General features: G+C 38.1%; 1 protein-coding gene across 1 annotated transcript in view; it reads right to left on the bottom strand.

Moving 5' to 3' along the window:
• Positions 1-3,130: 3,130 nt before the first annotated feature.
• Positions 3,131-20,822, bottom strand: part of SLC2A9 (solute carrier family 2 member 9) — a 315,386-nt gene continuing 297,694 nt past the window's right edge. The window contains exon 12 of the mRNA XM_044681454.1: positions 3,131-3,385. Within this exon, the coding sequence (XP_044537389.1) occupies positions 3,131-3,385 (255 nt within the window). The remainder of the gene's footprint in view (positions 3,386-20,822) is intronic.

The following is a 20,822-nucleotide window of genomic DNA, read 5'->3' as shown; positions in this document are numbered from 1 at the left end:
TACTTTCCCCTGAAAGTATATGGTTAGTTTCGCTGGGTAGTTGATTCATGGCTGAAGGCCCAGCTCTCTTGCCTTTCTCAATATTGTATTCCAAGCCTTGCGGTCTTTTAGCGTTTAGGCTGCCAGATCCTGTGTGATCCTTTTTGGTGCTCCTTGATATTTGAATTGTCTCTTTCTGGCTTCTTGTAAGATTTTTTTCTTTAACTTGAAAGCTCTTCAATTTCGCTATTATATTTCTGGGTGTTGTCTTTTCTGGGTCCAGTGTAGAGGGTGATCTATGGATCCTTTCAATGTCTATATTGCCCTCTTGTTGTAGAACTTCAGGGCAATTTTGCTGAATAATTTCTTTAAGTATGGAGTCCAAGTTTCTATTAATTTCTGCCTTTTCTGGAAGACCAATGATTCTCAAGTTGTCTCTTCTAGACCGGTTTTCTTGGTCTGTCACTTTCTCATTGAGATATTTCATGTTTCCTTCTATTTTATCAGTCTTTTGATTTTGTTTTATTTGTTCTTGTTGTCTTGAGAGATCATTGGTTTCTAAATGTTTGCTTCTAGCCTTTAAGGACTGGTTTTCGGCTTTAATGTTTTGGTTTTCGGCTATAATTTTTTGGTTTTCCTTTTCCATCTGGTCATTTTTGGTCTTCAGTTGACTTGTCTCACTTTCCAATTGCGAAATTCTGCCTTTTAAACTGTTATTTTCTTGCCAGATTTTTTCCATCTTCCTCAGCATTTCATTTTTAAACTCTTCCATAGCTTTCATTTTTTTGGGGAGGTTTGGATTTTTGTTTTCCCTCCTCTGTTGTCTGGATTTTCTCTGTGTAGAAGTTGTCGAGTGTTCCAGAGTTTCTCTTGATAGTCTTTTTCTTCTGGACTTCCTTATTGCTGGCCATTGTTAGCCCCGCCCCTTTTCAGCTTTGTCTTTGCACTCAGGGTCTGCCTGTACCTTGCAAGCTCCCGGGGGTTCCGGTCTCCTTGTCCTCAGGGTCAGGCCTCCTGGTAGACCCAAGTCTGCCCCTCTGCCCGAGATTCCTTCAGCAGTCTTTGGGGCTGCTTCCACTGCCGGGCTCCTGTCCACACCAGGTCCTCACTGGAGGTCCAAGCCTGGGCTGGAGATAGTTATTCAAGCCTAGGGCACTGCCTTTGCCTGCGCAGATGCTCTTAGGGCACTGCCTTCACCCAGGCAGAAGGTAGTGAAAGTCAGTGGGCTGGAGATCTTTATTCGCACCTGAGGCGATGCCTTCAGCACTTGGGAAAGGCTATGTTTTAGAGGCCTTTGTCCAGGCCTGAGGAAGTGCCTTCACCCACGTGTATGCTCAGGGAAAGTCCATGTGAGCACCCAGCCACTTGGGGTCCCTAGTCTTGCTGCACACAGGGACAAGCCCTGGGGCTGCCAGTGATTATCTGGTTGCCCCAGTCCTGTTTTCACTCTTGTGTGTTGGCATTGTGCGAGGTGTGTGGTGTGGGGGGTGGGGGAAGGGCTTCTTCCTCTCACATTTTAGTGAGAGCTGTTTCACCCCTTTATAGCGTGGAAATGCCCCGATTCTGCATACCTTCAATGCTGCGCCCTGTTGTGGGGTTCCTTCGTTCTTCTGGACTCGTTTTTATTTCCCCTTGAGGGGTCCTGTATGCTTCGGTCAGGAGAGATCGAGCAGCTGCTCCTTACTCTGCCGCCATCTTAACCGGAAGCCCCTAACTATCTCTTAATAGATTCCTAACAATAGGAAGGGAGAACGGGAAAAGGATTTTATGAAGTGCCTGTCATATGCTAGGTTGTCCCATCTGACCATGAGGTGCCATTAAAGTCTATCCAGCAAAAGCTAGAGGATCATATGTCAGGAATGTAGAAGAAAAGATTCCTATTCAGACAGGACCTTTGGAGGTCTTGTCAGCTTTGAGTTTTGCAATTGCATGAAATCAACTTCTTCATTGGGGTCTTGATTTCGTGGAAATCCTTTAGAAATGGATGCCTGGGATCCTGATGACGCTGCTACAACATGAACATTGGGTCAAAAGTTCTGTTGGTGAAACCAAATGCTAGTGGACACACGTACACACACACACACACACACATCCATCCTCACATATTTTCATACACACTTCTCAGCTTTTGTTCTAAAATACACATACACATAAAATACGCATATATTCACAGAGACAACTTGTAAATATATGCATTAGTAAAGTCAAAATTTTTAATATTATTTTTATCCCCAACGAAAATATTTTCCTACTTCTATTTGGGAAGGGTTGAAATGAAAACGAATCTTCATTTTGGGGGCTCCCTCTGGGGAAGTGGTGGCAGGATGAGCTGAGTCAGGGGCCAAAGTTGGGTTCAATTAAAAAACTAACTCTGGCTGTGTCCAATCTAAAAAGAGCCAAAGGGAGAGATGACTCTTTGATCATCTGCTCTGGGGCATCTGTAGAGCTCACCATGTTTCTGTGATTCAGCTGAGGGCACACGAAATCAAGGTTCTTCCATCCACACTTAATTTATCTTCAGTTACAAGATGTAACATTCTTTTCACTTTCTCTATGGACTAATTTGCCACTTGGCATAGGTGTCTCTGTTTGAACAAGCCCAGGAACATAAACCCAACTTTCCAATGTGACTGAAGGGAGCATCACCTATAGCAGCTCATTCCCAGGAACAGACTGATTAACAAGCATGTTTTTTGAAGCTGCTCTTAGCTAGTGAGAGAATATTCTCTGTAGGTTCCAATTTTAGCAGCATTCCACATGAAGGGGACCTTCTTTGGGAATTGAGTGAATTGAGTTCTTATTTTTTTTAGTATTCATCTTCTGCATTTCTTCAATTTTGCTTTAAAACTAAGCAATTCCCCCAGAATGATTCAAAGGAGATCTATCTGTGGCAACATGGGGTAGGAAAAACTATGCCAAAGGAATGGCTGTGGGGAGGCAGGACTCAGGGGGCACTTCTTCCACTTTCTAGTCTCCAGAAGTTCAAGAATTAGTATCCATAGTCAAGTCAAAGAGGCTATGGTCATTCTCTCTCTACAGATGAAGAGTTAAAAATCTCTGTAAACAGAGAAGTCTCACTACTTTGAGTGTTTCTGGAGGACTTTTTGAACTTGGGATGGCATTTCTCTTCCAGATCTTCCAAATGTTCAAGTTAGATGATCTTATTTTTGACAGAATTGTTGAGTGTGGAAGAAGATTCCAGCTCAGACTTCCCAATGGTTTGTCCATCAGCTTCGGCTTGCTCTATTTTTTCCTCTGGTGGGCTATCCTTGTTCCATTTGGCAAATTTCTGGGTGATTTCTGCATAAGTCTTGTTTTTGGTCTCAGGCAGGACAATATAGAAGTAGGTTCCTCCTATTAAGCAGACTGTGGCAAAGACCAGGAAGCAGTATGTGTCCAGACCTTCCTGTAGGTAGAGAGAAAGGAAAGCTGCATTGAAACCATCAACATGTTCAGCAAGACAGCATCACAATTTTGGATTTAGGGATGGGTGGAGATTCAGTTGTTTGGTAAAATGACTCACATTAGTCCAAAGAACATATTCATTTTGAGAAAGCTATATGCAGGAAGCACTAGTAACCTCAAGACCATTTATATGAAAAGGCTAAAAATATCTTGAAAAGAGATGAGTCCCCAAATAGCCAATTTGAAGATAAAATGTGGATAACAATTAGAAGTTATCCTGAACTCACACTTGCAACATATAGTCAACGTTTATTAAGTCCCTATTATGTACAGAGTGCTATGGATCATTGGTTAAAGATGATCCAATCTGGGGGCAGCTAGGTGGCTCAGTGGGTTGTCCTGAGATGGGAAGCCCTGGACTTAAATCTGACCTCAGACACTTCCTAGCTGGGTGACGCAGGGCAAGTCACTTAATCCCTATTGCTTAACTCTTACTGTTCATCTGCTGGTCCAGAGGTCAGGAGATTGGACATGGAACATTGTGTGTGAGCAATAGCAAGCCTCACAGGATCATAGGTGAGAGCTGAACCTTCTAGGCTTCTGAGTCCAATCCTCTTATTTTATGGATCAGGACACTGAGGAACAGAGAATTTAAGTGTCTTGCTGAGGGTCAAACAACTAGTAAGAATCTCTTGTAGGATTTGCACTGAGGTCTTCCTAACTTCAAGCCCCATGTAGATGCATTTTGCCACTTAGCCGTGGCCTCTAGGTGATATGAAGGGGAATAATGACTGCAAAGGTAAGAAGCAATGGGTTGTGATGAACTTCAAGTGCCAGAGAAGTTTTATATTTGATTCTCCAGGAAATAAAAAGTCCCCAGAATATTTTGAATGGACGTGCCTTGGTTAGACTTACAGTTTAGAAAAATCACTTTGAACTGAAGAAAAAAAAATGAGTAAGATGAATCAGACATAAATCGGGAGGCTTTTGTAAGGTGAATTCTAGTTCTGAGCTAAGGTAGTGGCTATGTGACTGGAGATGAGATGTATAGAAGAGATGCTATAGAAATGGAAATGGTAAGATTTGAAAACTTGGAGGAAAGAGTTGGTTGAATATATAACCCTCAGTCACCTATGTGGATGTGATAATTGAACCCATGGTAGCTGAGGAGATCACCAAATGAGAAAGTGAGGGAGAAAAGAGAAGAGGGCCCAGGAAGGAACCTGGGGGGAACACCTACGGTAAGAGGATGTGACATGGTTGGAAATATAGCCCAAGGGGCTGGGAAGGAGTAGCCAGGTAGGAGGAAAAGTATAAGAAAACAGCATCATGAAAACCCAAAGAAGAGAACAAAAGGAGAACGTGCCAAATAGCATCAAATGCTGCAGAGAGATCAAGAAGGATAACAGGATCAAAGGAACATCATGATGCCATGGAAAGAGTACCGAATGTGGAATGATTGGACTTGGGTTTAAATCCCAGCTCTTCTACTTGCTATCTCGGTGTTTTGGGGTCATCCACTTAACCTTGCTGGGTTCAGTTTCTTCATCTATAAAATAAGGAGGATATTCTAGAAGATCTCTAACATCTCTCCCAGATCCTAATCAGTTCCAGTTTACCATGAGATGCTCTGAGATATTAAAAGTTAATAGAAAGGGCAGCTAGGTGGCTTAGTGGATGGAGAGCCAGGCTTAGAGATGAGATGTCCCTGGCTCAAATGTGGACTCATTAGATACTTCTTAGCTGTATGATCCTAAGCCAGTCACTTAACCTCCATTGCCTATCTCTTACTGTTCTTCTGCCTTAGAACCAATTCTTAGTATTGATTCTAAGATGGAAGGTAAGGGTTTAAAAAATTAATTGAGTTTCCAAAAAAGACAGCTCTATAGTCAGAATAGTTTCCATATTGGGCAAACATTCAATTATAAATTACCCAATGGAAGCCATATATGCCATGAAGCTTTCTCTATGCCAATTCTCCCTCAATTCCTCTTAGTAAGTTTATAGACTTGAAGCTGGAAGGAGCTATGAGTCTAGGACATATTATCTAAGTTTATTTATGATATATCTATGATAGAGAATTTTGTTCTCTATCATACCCCTGAGAAGTGATCAGCTGGGTTATACTTGATGACTTCCAGTGATAAGGAATTCAGCACCTCCATGGCAGCCCCATCCATTTTGGTAAAAGTCTAATTGGTGACTAATACTAAGGATTTATTCAATGCTCAGTGACTGATTGATGCTGGGCTTCTCTTTTGCATTCATTTTCTGTTTCATAGGACAGTTATTTGTTTAGCTGCTTAAGAAAAGGTTATTTTTCTTTTTTTAATTCATTCTTTCCCTAATATATTTTAAGGTGCTCAAGGGTAGAAATCTTGGGTAATTTATCTCTGTATCTTCCATAACCTTATACAGGAGCAGCTGTCTGAGTGAGCATGATGCAAAAACAATGACAAATAGCCTTGACATGATGTTTTAAGATGTGTGAACCACTTTATGTGTCTAAGAACAGACAGAAAGCTGGCCTCAAAGCCAGGAAGACTTGAGTTCAAGTCACACCTCTGATTTGTATTAAATTTGTGACTACAGGCAAGCCACTTATTTTCTTAGCACTTTAGGAATCTTTTGTCAAAGCCTCTGTCTCTTGGTCTCTCTGTTGCTTGTTTGCCTCTCTGATTTTTGCTATCTGTCTCTGTCATCTCTTGTTATCTGTCTCTTTCTCTGTTTCTGCCTTCGTCTGCTTCTCTCTCTGTCTCTTTATCTGTGTCTCTGTTTCTGTCTTTGTCTCTGACTCTGTCTGTTTCAGTCTCTGTCTTCTGTGTCAGTCTCTCTGTCTGTCTGCCTCTCCCTCTCACAGCTATTATTACCATTTGATGGGACAATCCTGAAAGACTTAGGATGGGGAATACTATCCACCTCCAGAGAAAGAACTTTTGAGTTGGATGGATATTATCTTTCACATCAGCGTATTTATGGTTTTATTTTGGGATTTTAGTTCTGTATGAGTGTGCTCTTACAACAATGACCAATATGGAAGTGTGTTTTGCATGATAACACATGTATAGTTCGGGTCAAATTTCTTACCATCTCCAAAAGGTGGGAGAGAAGGGACAGAGGGAGACAATTTGGATCTTAGAATTTTGGAAAATGTATGTTGAAAATTATTATTACACATAATTGGCAAAATAAAATCTCTTTGAATTAAAAATATTTCACACATAAAAATATAATAGAAAGGAAGTTGGACCAGCATCCTAATCCCTGTTATGCCAGTTAACTCATCAAATAACCAAATCTGGAGAGTTCCTGTCAAAAATCAACCTAATCAAAGGGCAGCTAGATGGCTCACTGCTTTGAGAGCCAGACCTAGAGAGGTCCTAGGTTCAAATATGGCCTTAGACATATTATAATTGTGTGTCTTTGGGCAAATGACTTAATCCCCATTTCCTAGTTCTTAGCACTCTTCTGCCTTGAAAGCAAAACACAGTATCGATTCTAAGATGGAAGGTAAAGGTCAACCTCCCTCCCCAACAATTTAACCAGTTTTTATTAAGTACCTCCTATGTGCCAGGCACTGTTCTAGGCTCTCAGTTTCCTAATTACTATAATATATAAGATATATGTAATATATAATATGAAATATAATATATAATATAATCAAGTACATAAAATATAAATAATTACTAAGTCATCTTTTTATAGGCAGATAAATGGTTCTGTGGTAGAGAGCTCAGTCTGAAATCAAGAAGATTTTTTAAACATCTATTTTTTATTTCATTTACATTTTATTTCACTTTATTTCACAAATATATATGTATTATATATCATTTCATATATGTATTTCACTTCATCCCCACATATATATGAAATCCATGTTTCACATATATACATTTTATTTTTACATATGCATATTATACATAGAAAATTTGTATATGTATAAACACATACATACATCTTTATTTTCACTAACCCCTAATTGAAATATAGCAGTTGAAATGTGATCTCGGACACTTACGAGCTGTGTGACCCTGACCAAGACAATCTGTTTGCCTTCGTCCACTGGAGAAGGAAATGGCAAACCACTCTCGTATCTTTGACAAGAAAACCCCATACAGATCATGAAGAGTCGGACATAACTGAACAACAACACAAATTTAATGAAAACTTGCTAAGCAGCTAAATAAGTTATTTAGAAAGTAAATGAGTTTTGAAGGCGAACAAAGCAAAGTCCTTTCTCTGTTAGAATGCTCTAGGTGGCGATGCATTTCAGAGACAACATGATATAGTAGAAAGAACAGCAGACTAGATATCTGCAGCCCAGGGTTCACCAGTGGTGTGACTCGAGGCACACATCACTGTGTTTCTCAGAGATGTTGTTTTCTTACTGTTAAAGCAGGAGCAAGAGTGTCTGTGCTACCTTATTACTGAAAGAGAAACACTTTGTCAACTGTAAATGTGAACCAGTATGGTGCAATGGGATAATTTAACCCTTCCACTGTGACCTTGGATGAGTCATTTTATTTAATAGAATGTGAAGTCTTTGAAGGTGGGGACTACTCTTGCATTTGTATTGGTATCCCCAGTGCCCAGCACTTTTGTACTTAGCACAAAGTGGAAACTTAAATTAGTCCTTTTGGGATTAAATTTAAAAAAAACAAACAACTTTTTTCCAGTCTCATATCTGTTAAATGGGAACAATGATAACATCAATATTGTAATACTCTAACAATAGAACTTGATCAGCCTGTGCCATACAAATCCTTTCCCCTCCTCTCTAATTCCACTTACCATTGCTCATAAATGATTCCGACAGCCTTCTCTTAGATCTTTCTGCTTCCTGTCTCACTCCTCATTTTAGTCTATCCCTCATACCACTTCCTTTGGCATAGATCTAGTCATCTCCCTCTACTTAGAAATCCTCAACAGCTCCCTATTGCCTACTGAATAAAGCACAAACTCCTTTACCTGGCATCCAGGGCTCTTGTATTACTTTACCTTTTGAATTTATTTGCTTTTATTACCCTCTACATTTGAGCTTTATTGTGTATGAGTACACTCCACTAAAGGCAGCTAGGTAGTATAGGGGATTGAACACTGAACTCAGAATCAGGAAAACTCATGTTCATGAGTTCAAATCCAGTTTCAGATACTTCCTGGATGTGTGACCCTAGGCAAGTTATTTTACTCTGTTTGCATTAGTTCCTCATCTGTAAAATGAACTAGAAAAGGAAATGGGAAACTACTGGAGGATCCAAGAAAATCCCAAAATAGTCACAAAGAATCAGATAAGCCTGAAATGACTTAATAACAAGGACACTCCATCGAAATCGGACTACTTCCTACGTCTCCTTCCCCTCTTCACATATTTTGTATTCTCACATTTCTCTGTCCTTGCTCATGCTGTTCCCTATCTCTAGAACATACTCCCCCACCTCTTTATCAAATTCCTATTTATTCTTTACAGCCTGACTTGAATGATGCTTAGTCTGAAGGCTTCTCAACCCAGCCTGGTAGGTACCAATCTTCTTCCCCCTCCTCAGACAGTCCCTTCACTTTTCACCTCTTTAATGCACTTAGCATACTTTATATACTTTACAGACATAATAGGTTTTAATTGCAAGTGCATTTTATTCTTTTACTAGCCTGTGAGATTTAAGGAAGGCAGGAATCATGTTGAACCCAAACTTTATTGTTCCCGACTCCCCCAGCTTGTAGCGGACCCTCCACAAAAGCTTGTGGCTCATGTTACTATTGTGAATAACAACAAAGGCTAAACTCATCTCCCCCTGATTGATTTAGGTATGGATCTATCTGGAAGGAAGTGGGCAGAAGGTGGAAATGAGTTCCACTAGGATTCTGTTGGGCATATCTGAGATGGAACTGTCAAAGTGGGAGCCAGAGACCTCTCGCCTACTCACTGACGAAAGAAGCAGAGTCACCTTTTCAAATGTCCTTTTGCAAACTTACATAAATGCTATTAGAGATCTTCTCATAATTTCCCTAAATAGGTCTCTGAGAGTTATTAGAAATGATCATGAAAAGGTTCTGTATTTTCTCTCTCTGGCACAGGAAAAAAACGATTTCTTTTAAAATCTCATCGTAATCCCTAACAAGGCTAAAAATAAAGCTTCCATTTTAGCAAAGGAGCCTTCTTGGGAAAAGCAGTAGGTTCTATTGTTAATGAAATACCTTCATTAAATCAGCAGCAGCATTCTTTATGTTTTACTTAGTGATGATAAATTAGTTCAAAGCACAGTTACAAGAAACTTATAAATAACTTCTTGGCCAAAGAATAGTTAAATACACAGTTGAACTGTTCTAAAAGTGGATTTTTTTTTCTCATCTGATTTCAGAGGATTTTTGTAGTCCTTTATGTACTTAGGATCAAACATTCAGAGCTGAGAGGGATTGTGGATGCTTATAATGTTGAACTCTTCTCATTTTAAGGTTGGAGCAACAGAAGCACTGAGGAGTTAAGGTTCTTTTTCATGGTCACACAGCTAATAAATGTTTAGGACAGGATCTGAACTCAGGTGGTCCTGGCTCTAAGTCTAACATTCTTCCCATTGTATCATCTAGACACTTAATATTTCAGTAGCACTTTCCAGTTAGGAAGTCATTTCTTTACAGTTTTGTAGGTTGTGGGAGGAAGCATATACTCATTCTATGGATGAAGATACTGAAGATTTGAGAAATCAACTGTCTTGTCCACAATCTTCCAGCTTCAAGCATATGAGGCAGGATTCAAACCCAGATCTCTTGGCTTGAAGCCCAAAATTCTATGCAGTATGTCATGAGCTCTAGTGTATCCAGCCAAGCTGAGAAGGTTTGGTATTAAGTTTTGTTTGTCATCCAAGGACTGACCTGGCACCAGAGGATCTACCTCATTACTGGAAGGATGGACATGAGTTGTTTTTGTTGCTGTTGTTATTTTGTTTTTTGTCCCAGCAGCTCATGAAGACTCTTAAGTTGTGGTGAGAGGTCAATCTGATACAATAATTATTAGTAATAATAATATTTTTATAGCACCTTGTCCAAGCTAGGCACCATGCTAAAAACTTGTACAATTAATTTTTATGATGGTTTTTTAATTTAAATTAAAAAATTTTAATTTATTAATTTAAAATTTTATTTTATAATCTTCCCATGGTTACATGATTCTTGTTGTCTCCCCTCTTTCCTCCCACCTTCTTGAGTTGGCAAGCAATTCCACTGGGTTATGCATATATTATCACTCAGTACCTATTTCCTTATTATTTATTGTTTATACAATTAATTCTTCACAACAGCCCTGGGAAGTAGGTGCTATAATTGCCCCCAATTCATAGATGAGGAAACTGAGGCAAACAGGGGTTAAGTGACTCACCCACAGTCACACAACTGGCACGTGGCTGAGGCTAGATTTGAGCTGAAGTCTTCCTGGCTCCAGGCACAGTGCTCTCTAGCCACTGCTCTAACTAGCTGCCCTTGATATTGAATGTTTTCTCCTCACCATCCCAACTCAAGAATGCAAACTACTTCAGAGTAGGGACTGTGTGTCTTACCTGTTTGTCTTTTTTCCCAAGTTATTAGCCCCCATAGTGGGTGTCTTATATATGTTTGTTGAATGAATGGGTGGATGGACTGATGGTGCAATGTGTTATCAGAAAATTAATGAATCAGGATCTTTCTTATATTTGATGTTCCAAAAGTCTTAGTGTGGTTTAAAGTTTTTAAAGCTTTAGTCATTTTAACAGTTCTAAGACTTTGGGGACTCTTTATAATTTTTTGGTGAAGCATGAACATTTGTTAGCTTAAGTAGGAACTAAGTCTCAAATAAATTCTGTTTGTTGAGCAGTGAAAATGGAGCCTTCAAACAGAAGGAATGAAAGCACATCCGTGAAAAATCAAACACCTTCATTTCCTTTTGAGGACTGGACCAACGTCTACAATAAAGGCAGGACATCTTAAATAAATGATTCATCTTGGCAAGCAAAAGTTTTAATGGAATCCTAATTGATAGGTTTGCGAACCATCCTTCCCTGTTGTGGCTAGCCTTGGTTTTCTAACTGATAAAACAAAGCACATCCTTCTGAACTTCATATTCTCAGTTGGATGTTGGAGACTTGACACATCCAATTACATTGTTTTCACATAACCCCAGGATCGGTATCTCTCAGTCCTCATGTACCCAGTGGCAAACAAAGGTTAGAGGAAGCTAACAGGGGAGGATGATTCCCTGTGGACAAAGCAGTACCAAACTGATGGAGATCTCCTTAGACAGCTGTGTCCTAATAGAATCAACAACAATGAAATGTTTAATGGAATTTTCCCCCCTAGCTGTTGGATAGAGTTAGTTGGCATGGAGACAGGTATAGTCTGTCAACAGAATAGAATAGCAACAATTTACAACTTATGGAATATTTTACATATACTTACTGAATTATCATCATAGTTTTTTTGAGGTAGGCAGTAAAGAAGTATCATTACCCCCATTCCATAGGTGAGAAAATTGAGGCTGGAGAGGCTAAAATGCCTGCTCAAGGTCAGGGCACTAATGGGTATGACTACTGTTACAAAAGAAAGAACTTTGTAATTCATAAAGGCCATATAAGTATGAGCTGTGATGACTACTTTATTTTATTTTTTTAATTTTAATTTTTAATATTTTCCCCTAGATACATATTTCATGTTCTTTCCTTCTCCCCCCAACTCCTCCTAACCCTCTTAGCCGATGCACAATTCCACTGGGTTTTACATGTGTGATTGATCAATACCTAATTCCATATTATTGGCAGTTGGACTAGAGTTATGTGATGACTACTTTAAAAGATTTATAATTTCTTTGGTACGGATACTGCCTCCTACCAGTATAGATCATGACAATCCTATGTTCTAATGGAATGTTTTCATGGATTACCCCAGCCAGAGAAATCCATCGCTTGGTGACCAAACTCTCCAGACTTGGGCTAGTCCTTGGACAGTCAATCCAAAGTCTCATACTCAAAATAAGTGTCTATATTCAAAGGCTTTCCCATTAAAGAAAAGTATTGATCAGATCCTCTTCTTTTTTGGCATAGCTTTTAAGAACTCAGCATTACTGACAAAGAATCAGAAACTGAAGAGTTGTCCATCAGTTGGGGAATGGCTGAATCTACTCCACATTGCCTTCTCCATGGTGATTTTCACACTCCATTTCATAATAAAGCTATTTTCAAAAATGTATTATACATGTTATTAAACTGATGGTTTCTTGAGGGCAGGGCTGTGTCCCAAATAGCTTTGGATCTCCCTCAGCACCTAACTCAGTGCTTTGCTCATTGTAGGTATTAAATGTTGAACAGATAAATGATGCCCACATTGCAAAGCTTTAGTTATATCTTCAGATACTTAATCAGTGCTACCCTGAAAATAGTGAGGACTACACCAAATCTGGTCCTTAAAGCCTTAACAAAGGTCTAAAAAAGCATAAAAATGTAGCTGTCATTCTTCCATGAAGTGAGCAGAAGCAAGAGAAAGATGCACACAGTAACAGCAATATTGATCAATGATCAACTGTAAATGACTTGGCTATTCTCAGCAATCCAATGATTCAATATGATTTCAAAGGACTCAGGATGAAAAATGTTATCCATCTCCAGTGAAACTACTGATGGAGTCTGAATGCAGATGGAAGCATACCTTTTTTTTAAACTTTGTTTATTTTTAATTTTAGGGAGGTATTTTCTTTCACAACATGACTAATATGGAAAAGTTTTGCATGACAGCACATGTGTAACCTATATAATAGTTTGGCTTCTAACAATGAGGGAGAGAATTTGGAACTCAAAATAAAAAAAAGACAATTGTAAAATTCATTTTTACATGTGAGTGGAAAAAATAAAATATTATAAATTTCCAAAAATAATGTAGCTGTCATTGTTGCTTAATTGGGTAGAAAAATATGGCCACTCACATTATTTTTGTTTTTCTTGACTACCTCCCCTTCTACCAAACTAAGTTGCCAAGTCCTGTTAACTCCACTGTATCTTTCAAATTCTCTCTTTTCCATTTCCACTGGTGCCATCCTAGTTCTGGTTATCATTGTATCTTGCCTGCATTTTTATGCTTGAAATATTATAATCATTTGTGACTGGGTCTCCTTCTCTTTGATCTCTTCTATAATCTCACTTTCTCATTTATTAGATTGTGATCTCCTTGAGGGCAAGAACTGTCTTTTGCCTTTTTTTTTGGATCCCCAGTACTTAGCACTGTGCCTGGCACATAGCAAGCATTTAATAAATGCTTCATCATTACCCATGTAATTTTCTTAATGCATTGCTATGATCACCTAACTCCTTTCCTTGAACATTTGGATAAACACCTTAAATTGGAACTCAAGACCTGTCAGGATAATGACTTCATTCTGCCTTAATTCTCTCATTTTACTACCTTGGTATGCTCCATAGTCCAATTAAACTGAATTACAGGGGGCAGCTGGTTGGCTCAGTTATTTGAGAGCCAGACCCAGAGATGGGAGGTCCTGGGTTCAAATCTGACCTCAGAAACTTCCTAGCTGTGTGACCCTGGGCAAGTCACTTGATTCCCATTGCCTATCCTTTACCACTCTTCTGCCTTAAACCAATATCTAAGATGGAAGATAAGGGCTTTTAAAAAAATAAATAAAATAAACTGAATTACACAAAACAATCTGTCTTCAATTAAGTTTTCCTTCATTGTGGCTAGGTGGTACTGTGGATAGAACACAAGTTCAAATCTTCCCTCAGATATTATCTGTGTGACTCTGGGCTAGTCAGTTAACCTATGTCTGCCTTTACCTAACTGAAAAATAGGGATAATAATTGCAACTACCTCCCAGGGTTGTTGTGAGGCTCAAATGAGATAATATTATAAAGTGCTTAGTATCCTGTTTGGCACAGTAATAGGTGCTTAATAAATGTGTTTCTTTCATTCCTTGATTTCCCTACTCCTGACAGAAGTGGTCTCTCTCCTTCCTCTTTCTCACAGAGTTTTTTTGGACTGTCTTATGATAGACATATGTATATTTCTTTGTGTTAGACTATAGTCCTTGGGTGCAATGACTATCATTTTATTTTTTAAAGTTCCTAGTAATTTTCACAGAGCTCTGGCTATTGTAGGTAAGTAGGAGATAGGGCTGAATGTGCATTGAATCCAAATTGCACTGGTAGGAAGTGATTTTTAGACTAAATTCATGATAAAAACTAATTTTGTCATCATTCACATCTCTCTTCCTAAATTCAAGGGACAGGCAATTGACTTGCTTGAGTTTTGGTTAATTGATTTGGTTACTTGGAAAATGAGATTTGGTTAATTGATTCCAACATTGTTCAGGACCATATGGAATCTGCTAATGGGCCCCTTGAAATATATAAATATGGGGCATATATGAATAAAATCACTGTGGTGTGGAATAATTACAACTTGGATCTTGACATCCCCAAATGGAGGGGAACCCCAAAGCCCCACTGCAGAGATGGTCTTGTGTTTTATAGGGATTTTGAAGGGAAAGAGGTAGTAGGGATTAGTTTCCTATAATCAAGTAAAAAATATGACTTCTTTCCTCAATTTTTAGCATCTACCCACACAGTGGGAGTTCTAGCTTACTGGTGATTCATAAGGAACACAGTGGTGAGTCAGTTGGAAGGCTTTGTATTTGAATTATGCATGTGTAATTTGGGTACCATACACATTGATGGTTTGTGATTCAAATGCATAAAGGCTTTCCAAAAGCAGCGAATATTCCATTTGGTTAATTGGAACCAAAACATTGTGGAGGTGGAAGAAGATACAGAGAGACCTGGCACTCTCTAGAAGAATAGTAAAGGGGAAAAGAGATGATAAAGTAACAAGGTGAATTCTTGAAACACCCCAATCCAAACTCTACCTGCCATTGAAGTTCTCCATTGTCTCATCCCACCTTCCTTTTCATCTTAAATCTGATGGATACCCTTTGTTTAAGCCAGATCAGTCTCCTCCCTGTTCACTGCCCTCCTCAGTCTCATTCCTACCTCTGTATCTTTTCTTATGAAAGTCCCTATTGCCTCTGAAAGGACTTTTGTCCCTCTTTCAATATATCTCTTATTCATGGTTTCTCTCTAGACTGACACCAAGAAATCTTTCTTGACTATATTGGCTACTACTAATTACTCATTTCTTTAGACTCCTTTAACATTCAGTCTGACTTACATAATTTTGGGCTTAGTTTCATGACATAATATTTAGATTATATATTAGATCCTATATCGTATGCAATGCAAATAATTATGTATCATATACATATATTGACTATATTATATATATTGATCTCAATTACATATCACAAAAGATAGAATCTTAGAGCTGGAAAGGGAAAGGAATAAATCTTTATTAAGTACCTATTATGTATCAGGCTTTGGCTAAATGCTTTACAAATATTATTTATTTGATCCTCACAATGAATTAGGTGCTGTATTTATTTTCATTTTATAGTTGAAGAAACTGAGGCCTTGGAGGCCACCTAGTTGAATCTCCTTAGTTTTTATAGACACAGAATCTGAGGATAAGAAAGGACAAATGACTTTGTCCATGAATGTTGCAACGATTAGAATGTAGGACTGGAACATGGAGAATGTGGGTTCAAATCCTTCTTCAGATATTTCTAGGCTGTGTGACACTGGGCAAGCCACTTAGCCTCTATTTGCCCCAGTTTCTTAGTTTCTTCATCTGCAAAATGGGGATGATAATAGCATCTACTTCCCAGGGTATTGTAAAGATCAAATAAGATAATATTTGTAAGGTGCTTAGTAAATGCCTGATATATAGTAGGCACTATATAAGCATTAGCTATTATGATTATTATTAAATATCAATGGCAGGATTTGAACCTCAGAGTTTTCCTGCCTCTGAATCTAGCATGCCATCTACTGTGCCCCAATGTCATATGTGTATTTCAGACATTTTTGTTGAATCTACATGTGCAGAAGGAAATGGCAAAGAAATTAGATAATTCAGATAAGAAAATAGCTTTATTGGAAATATCCATCTGGGTGAAATGCCAGTGGTTCAGTGGTTTAATTTTGTTTCTTTTGGCAAAATTATTCAAATAATTGCATTGCATCTCCATTTCACTTTATGGGAACACCTGGGATTTGAACCAATATTTTGCAATTTAAAAAGGACCATTTTTTTCCTCCAACATTTTATTAAATTCAAACAGAATGTTACAGTTCAAGTCAAGCAGAGTGAGAATGAATCAATATGTGACTGCACTCCAAAATAGAAAATAGGGATGTAGATTTCAGAGTTGGAAACAGCACACATGCTGACCAAATGTTTGCAGGAAGGAAAGAAATCCAATCGGAAATTGTCTGCTTCCTTTGTACATTTAGGTTTGAGTGCAAAGAATGTGGGACAATATGTGGATAAGTGTTCAAATCGACTTCCCAAGAATTAGGCGTGTGCTTTGAAATATTTTGTTTTTTTGCTTTAGAAAGCTGTGTGTCTAAATTATTATATTATCACTTGATTCTGATGAGAACTCTTGTACCTATAGGTAGGCCATTCCTTTGAACAAGAAAATTATTCTATTTCTTGACTGATGGAGTATTAATGATAGCTCACATTTCTATAGCACTTAAATTTTTTTTTAAAAAAATTTAAAATATTACTTTCCCTCTTAGAATTGATAGAAATTCCAAGGCAAATTTAGGAAGTTAGATGGCTTGCCCATGCATACAGCTAGGAAGTATCTAAGACCATATTTGAACCCAGGATCTCCACTCTTCAGACCTGGCTCTCAATCCACTGAGCTACCTAGCTACCTCTCTACAACACTTTAAGACTTACATGGTGTTCTTTCCTCATGATACATTTTGTGACTCCATTTTCTTGGCAAAGATACTAGAGTGGTTTGCCATTTCCTTTTCCAGTTCATTTGACAGATGAAGAATTGAGACCAACAGGGTTAAGTGACTTGCCCAGAGTCACATAGTAAATGTCTGGGGCCAGATTTGAACTCAGGAAGACAAGTTCTCTTGACTTTAGGCATGGCATTGTATCTACTCCATTACCTAGCTGCCCAATGTGAAGTAACAGGCATTAATAAATATTTAGTGTGTGAATGATCATCACCAATTACAAAGGCCACATTATGAAGTTAATAATTTAAATAAGATGAATAAGATGCAGGTGGCTTATTATTAGAAGCCATAACAAGTTTCACTTGCCCTTGAAATCCTTATTCATGTGAAAATACATCTGTGATCCTGGCACTTAGCACCATTCCTGGATTGCACTCAAATTCATTCCTGGCACTGGTTTAAAAAGTACCATCCAGCGTGATGTATTCATTTCTTATTAAATAAAATAATAGATAACATTTTGTGGTTTAAAAAGTTCTTTTACAGTCATCATTTAAGTGGTTTTCTCAACATCACTGCGAGGCAGGCAGTAATAATTAGCACTAACTCACTTAGCTATATATAGCCCGGCTCTTTGATTACAAAGAGGATACACATAGTATCTCCATTTCACCATTGAGGAAATTGAGGTTTTACTAGTTAAAGGCATTGTCTAGGGCCACAAAGCTAAGAAATAGCAGGTGAAAGAGATTTTCGGTCCTGGGTGGTTTCCTTTCCAGGGAGAGGAAAAACAGCTCATCTACATTCCTTCTTATAGAGAGAAAATAATGGAGACTGACGGCCATTCTTCATCTTCCTTTGCTTCTAGCTTTCATTTGATTACTTTGATTCCCAAAGATATGGAGAGTGGGGCTCCCCCAAGACATCCAACAGAGGACCGATGCCCTTGCTGTCTGAATCCCTCAGGGAGCCATAGGAATTCACAAGTAGGTAGGGACTCCAGCACCTCCAACATTCCTGGGAGCTCCTTCATCGTGCTGATACCAAGACTGCTTTCCCTCCTTTGCCAGTGTGTAGCACCCAACCCATGTGCCTGTGCCCTCTCCCTGCAGGACCTCAGGAGCCACTAAACTCCCAGCATTTTCTTTCTGTTGTTCTTGTGTGTGATTCCACCTTCTCTAAAGTGTAAAACCAACAGGAAGGATGGGGTGGGGGGGGAGGAGGGAAAGAACAGGAATCATGTAACCATGGAAAATATTCTAAATTAATCAAAGTTTTTTGATTAAAAAAAATATAAAGCCACTTTTTGCCACATATTCTTTCATTGTGCACAAATGCCAATCCCTTCCTTTCTCTACCCTGTACCTCCTTGATGCTGACAGCAGAACAGAGATTTGACTTGAATGCACATCTAATTTCTACTCCAGGTGTTTTTTCCCCACTATGCTGAGAATACATGTCAAAGCCCTTTAAACAGAATAAGGGAGTTAACAGACATAAAAGATTATTATTACGGCTTATTTAATTTACTTCCATCTGGGTAGATTCATAGTTGAGGGAACAATTCAACTCAGTCTCAGTTTTTCTCATCCATAAAATGGAGAGAAGTCCTCTTTTTGCTTGTGAGAATCAAATCAAATGAAATAATGGATTCAAACATTCTTTGTAAATTGTTAGGTGCTAAAGAAATGTTGAGCACTAGTTAGCATTGAGTATAAATAATATTTAATTGATTGCTCTTTTAAAGTTCAAGTCAATGAGAAAGATCTCTCTGTTTCTGTCTCTGTCTCTTTTTGTCCCTCACTCCCAATCTCTTGTACCTCTTTTCAGGTCTTCAAGCTGCACAGGCAAGAAGATTCAAAAGAGGGTGTAAGGTTTGAACACTGAAATGTAGATAAATTTGGTCAATCAATCCACAGTTTCCCATTTAATGGTTTCAAAACCAGTCAGTTTATTTTATATTGTTGGAGCCTCAATATTCCTTTCTATAAAATGGGGAAAATAATACTTTTTACTTCCTATCCTTTCTCAAAAGGCTGCTGTGAAGATTGAAGAAAGCCCAGTATTAAATAGCTTTGAGACCATTAAGTACCCTATACAGGGAAGTTATTACTATTATTAAACTACTGCTTTAATGCCACTCTAGGACCAGCACTGTAAAATCATCAGCAAACTATTTCTACTACAAAGATCTGCATTCTTGTTTGTAGTCCTCTGAATGGAAGCCAGTGACCACATAATTAGAATGTGGGGTAACCCAGTTGCCAAAGTAGCTCGAAGGAAACCTCAACTTCATGCCATTTAAATATTCATACAACAGTACAGCTCCTTTTCTCTAGCCAAATCTCACCCACCTTCAGAGTTCTATCTCAAGTTCCTCCTTCCTCATAGGGACACGGAGATGATCCCCTCAGGCCTCACTGATCCTCCTTATTTCTGAACTGCCAAAGCATTCATTGCCTGAATCACACAACTGAACATTTAGCCACATATGGCCACAGTGGATAGAGAGCTGGGGGTCAAGCTCCACCTTTTCCACATACTATGGTGATATGACTAGACATAGCCTTCTAGTGTTCTAGGCAGCTCTTTAAGTTTGTAAGGGTTAGTTTAAATTGGTTTTCTTTAACTAACCCACTTAAAACTAATGAAGGAATAAAATACCTAGGAGTATGTCTGCCAAAACAAAAGCAGAAACACATGAATATAATTATAAAACACTTTTTATACAAAGTCAGATGCAAGTCATTGGAGAAATATTATTCTAAGGGTGGGCAAAGCCAATATAATTAAAATGACAGTCTCACCTAAACCAATCTACTTATTCAATTAAATTACCAAAAATTACTTTTATTGAACTAGAAAAAACAACAACAAAATTCATTTGGAAAAATAAAAGGCAAAGAATATCAAAGGAATTAATGAAAAAATGTAAAGGAAGGAGGTTTAGCCATACCAGATTTTGAACTATTTTATAAAGAGTTATGATCAAAACTCTCTGGTACTGGTTAAGAAATATCAGAGTAGATCAGTAGAACAGAACACACACACACACACAAAACAGTTATAAAAGTTTATAATAGCCTTGTGTTTGACAAAAGTAAAGATCCAAGTTTTTGGAATAAGAACTCATTATTTGGTTAAAATTATTGGGAAAACTAGAAAGCAGTCTGGCATAAACTAGATATAAACCATAAACTACATATAAACCAATAATCCACTTAATCAAGATAAGATATAAATGGATACATGACGTAGGCATAAAGGGAGATATCATAAACAAATTAGAAGAACAGGGAACATATTACCTATCAGATTTATGAACAGAAGACTTAATGAATAAACAAGAGATAGAAAGCATTTTGGGATATAAAATAGATAATTGTTAATACATTTAATTGAAAAGCTTTTGTACAAATAAAACTTACATAGCCAAGATTAGAAGGAAAGTGGTAAGCTGGGAAAAAATTTATAGACAGTTTCTTGGGCAGAGATTTTATATCTAAAACACACAGAGAATTTTGTCAAATATAAAAGAATACGAACCATCCCCCATTTCCCCAATTAAATGGTCAAAAGATATGAACAGACAGTTTG

Source organism: Gracilinanus agilis, chromosome 6 (assembly GCF_016433145.1).
Source record: "Gracilinanus agilis isolate LMUSP501 chromosome 6, AgileGrace, whole genome shotgun sequence".
Classification (NCBI taxonomy): domain Eukaryota; kingdom Metazoa; phylum Chordata; class Mammalia; order Didelphimorphia; family Didelphidae; genus Gracilinanus; species Gracilinanus agilis.
The sequence above is the reverse complement of the archived record's forward strand: the minus strand, read 5'-3'. Positions and strand labels throughout refer to the sequence as shown.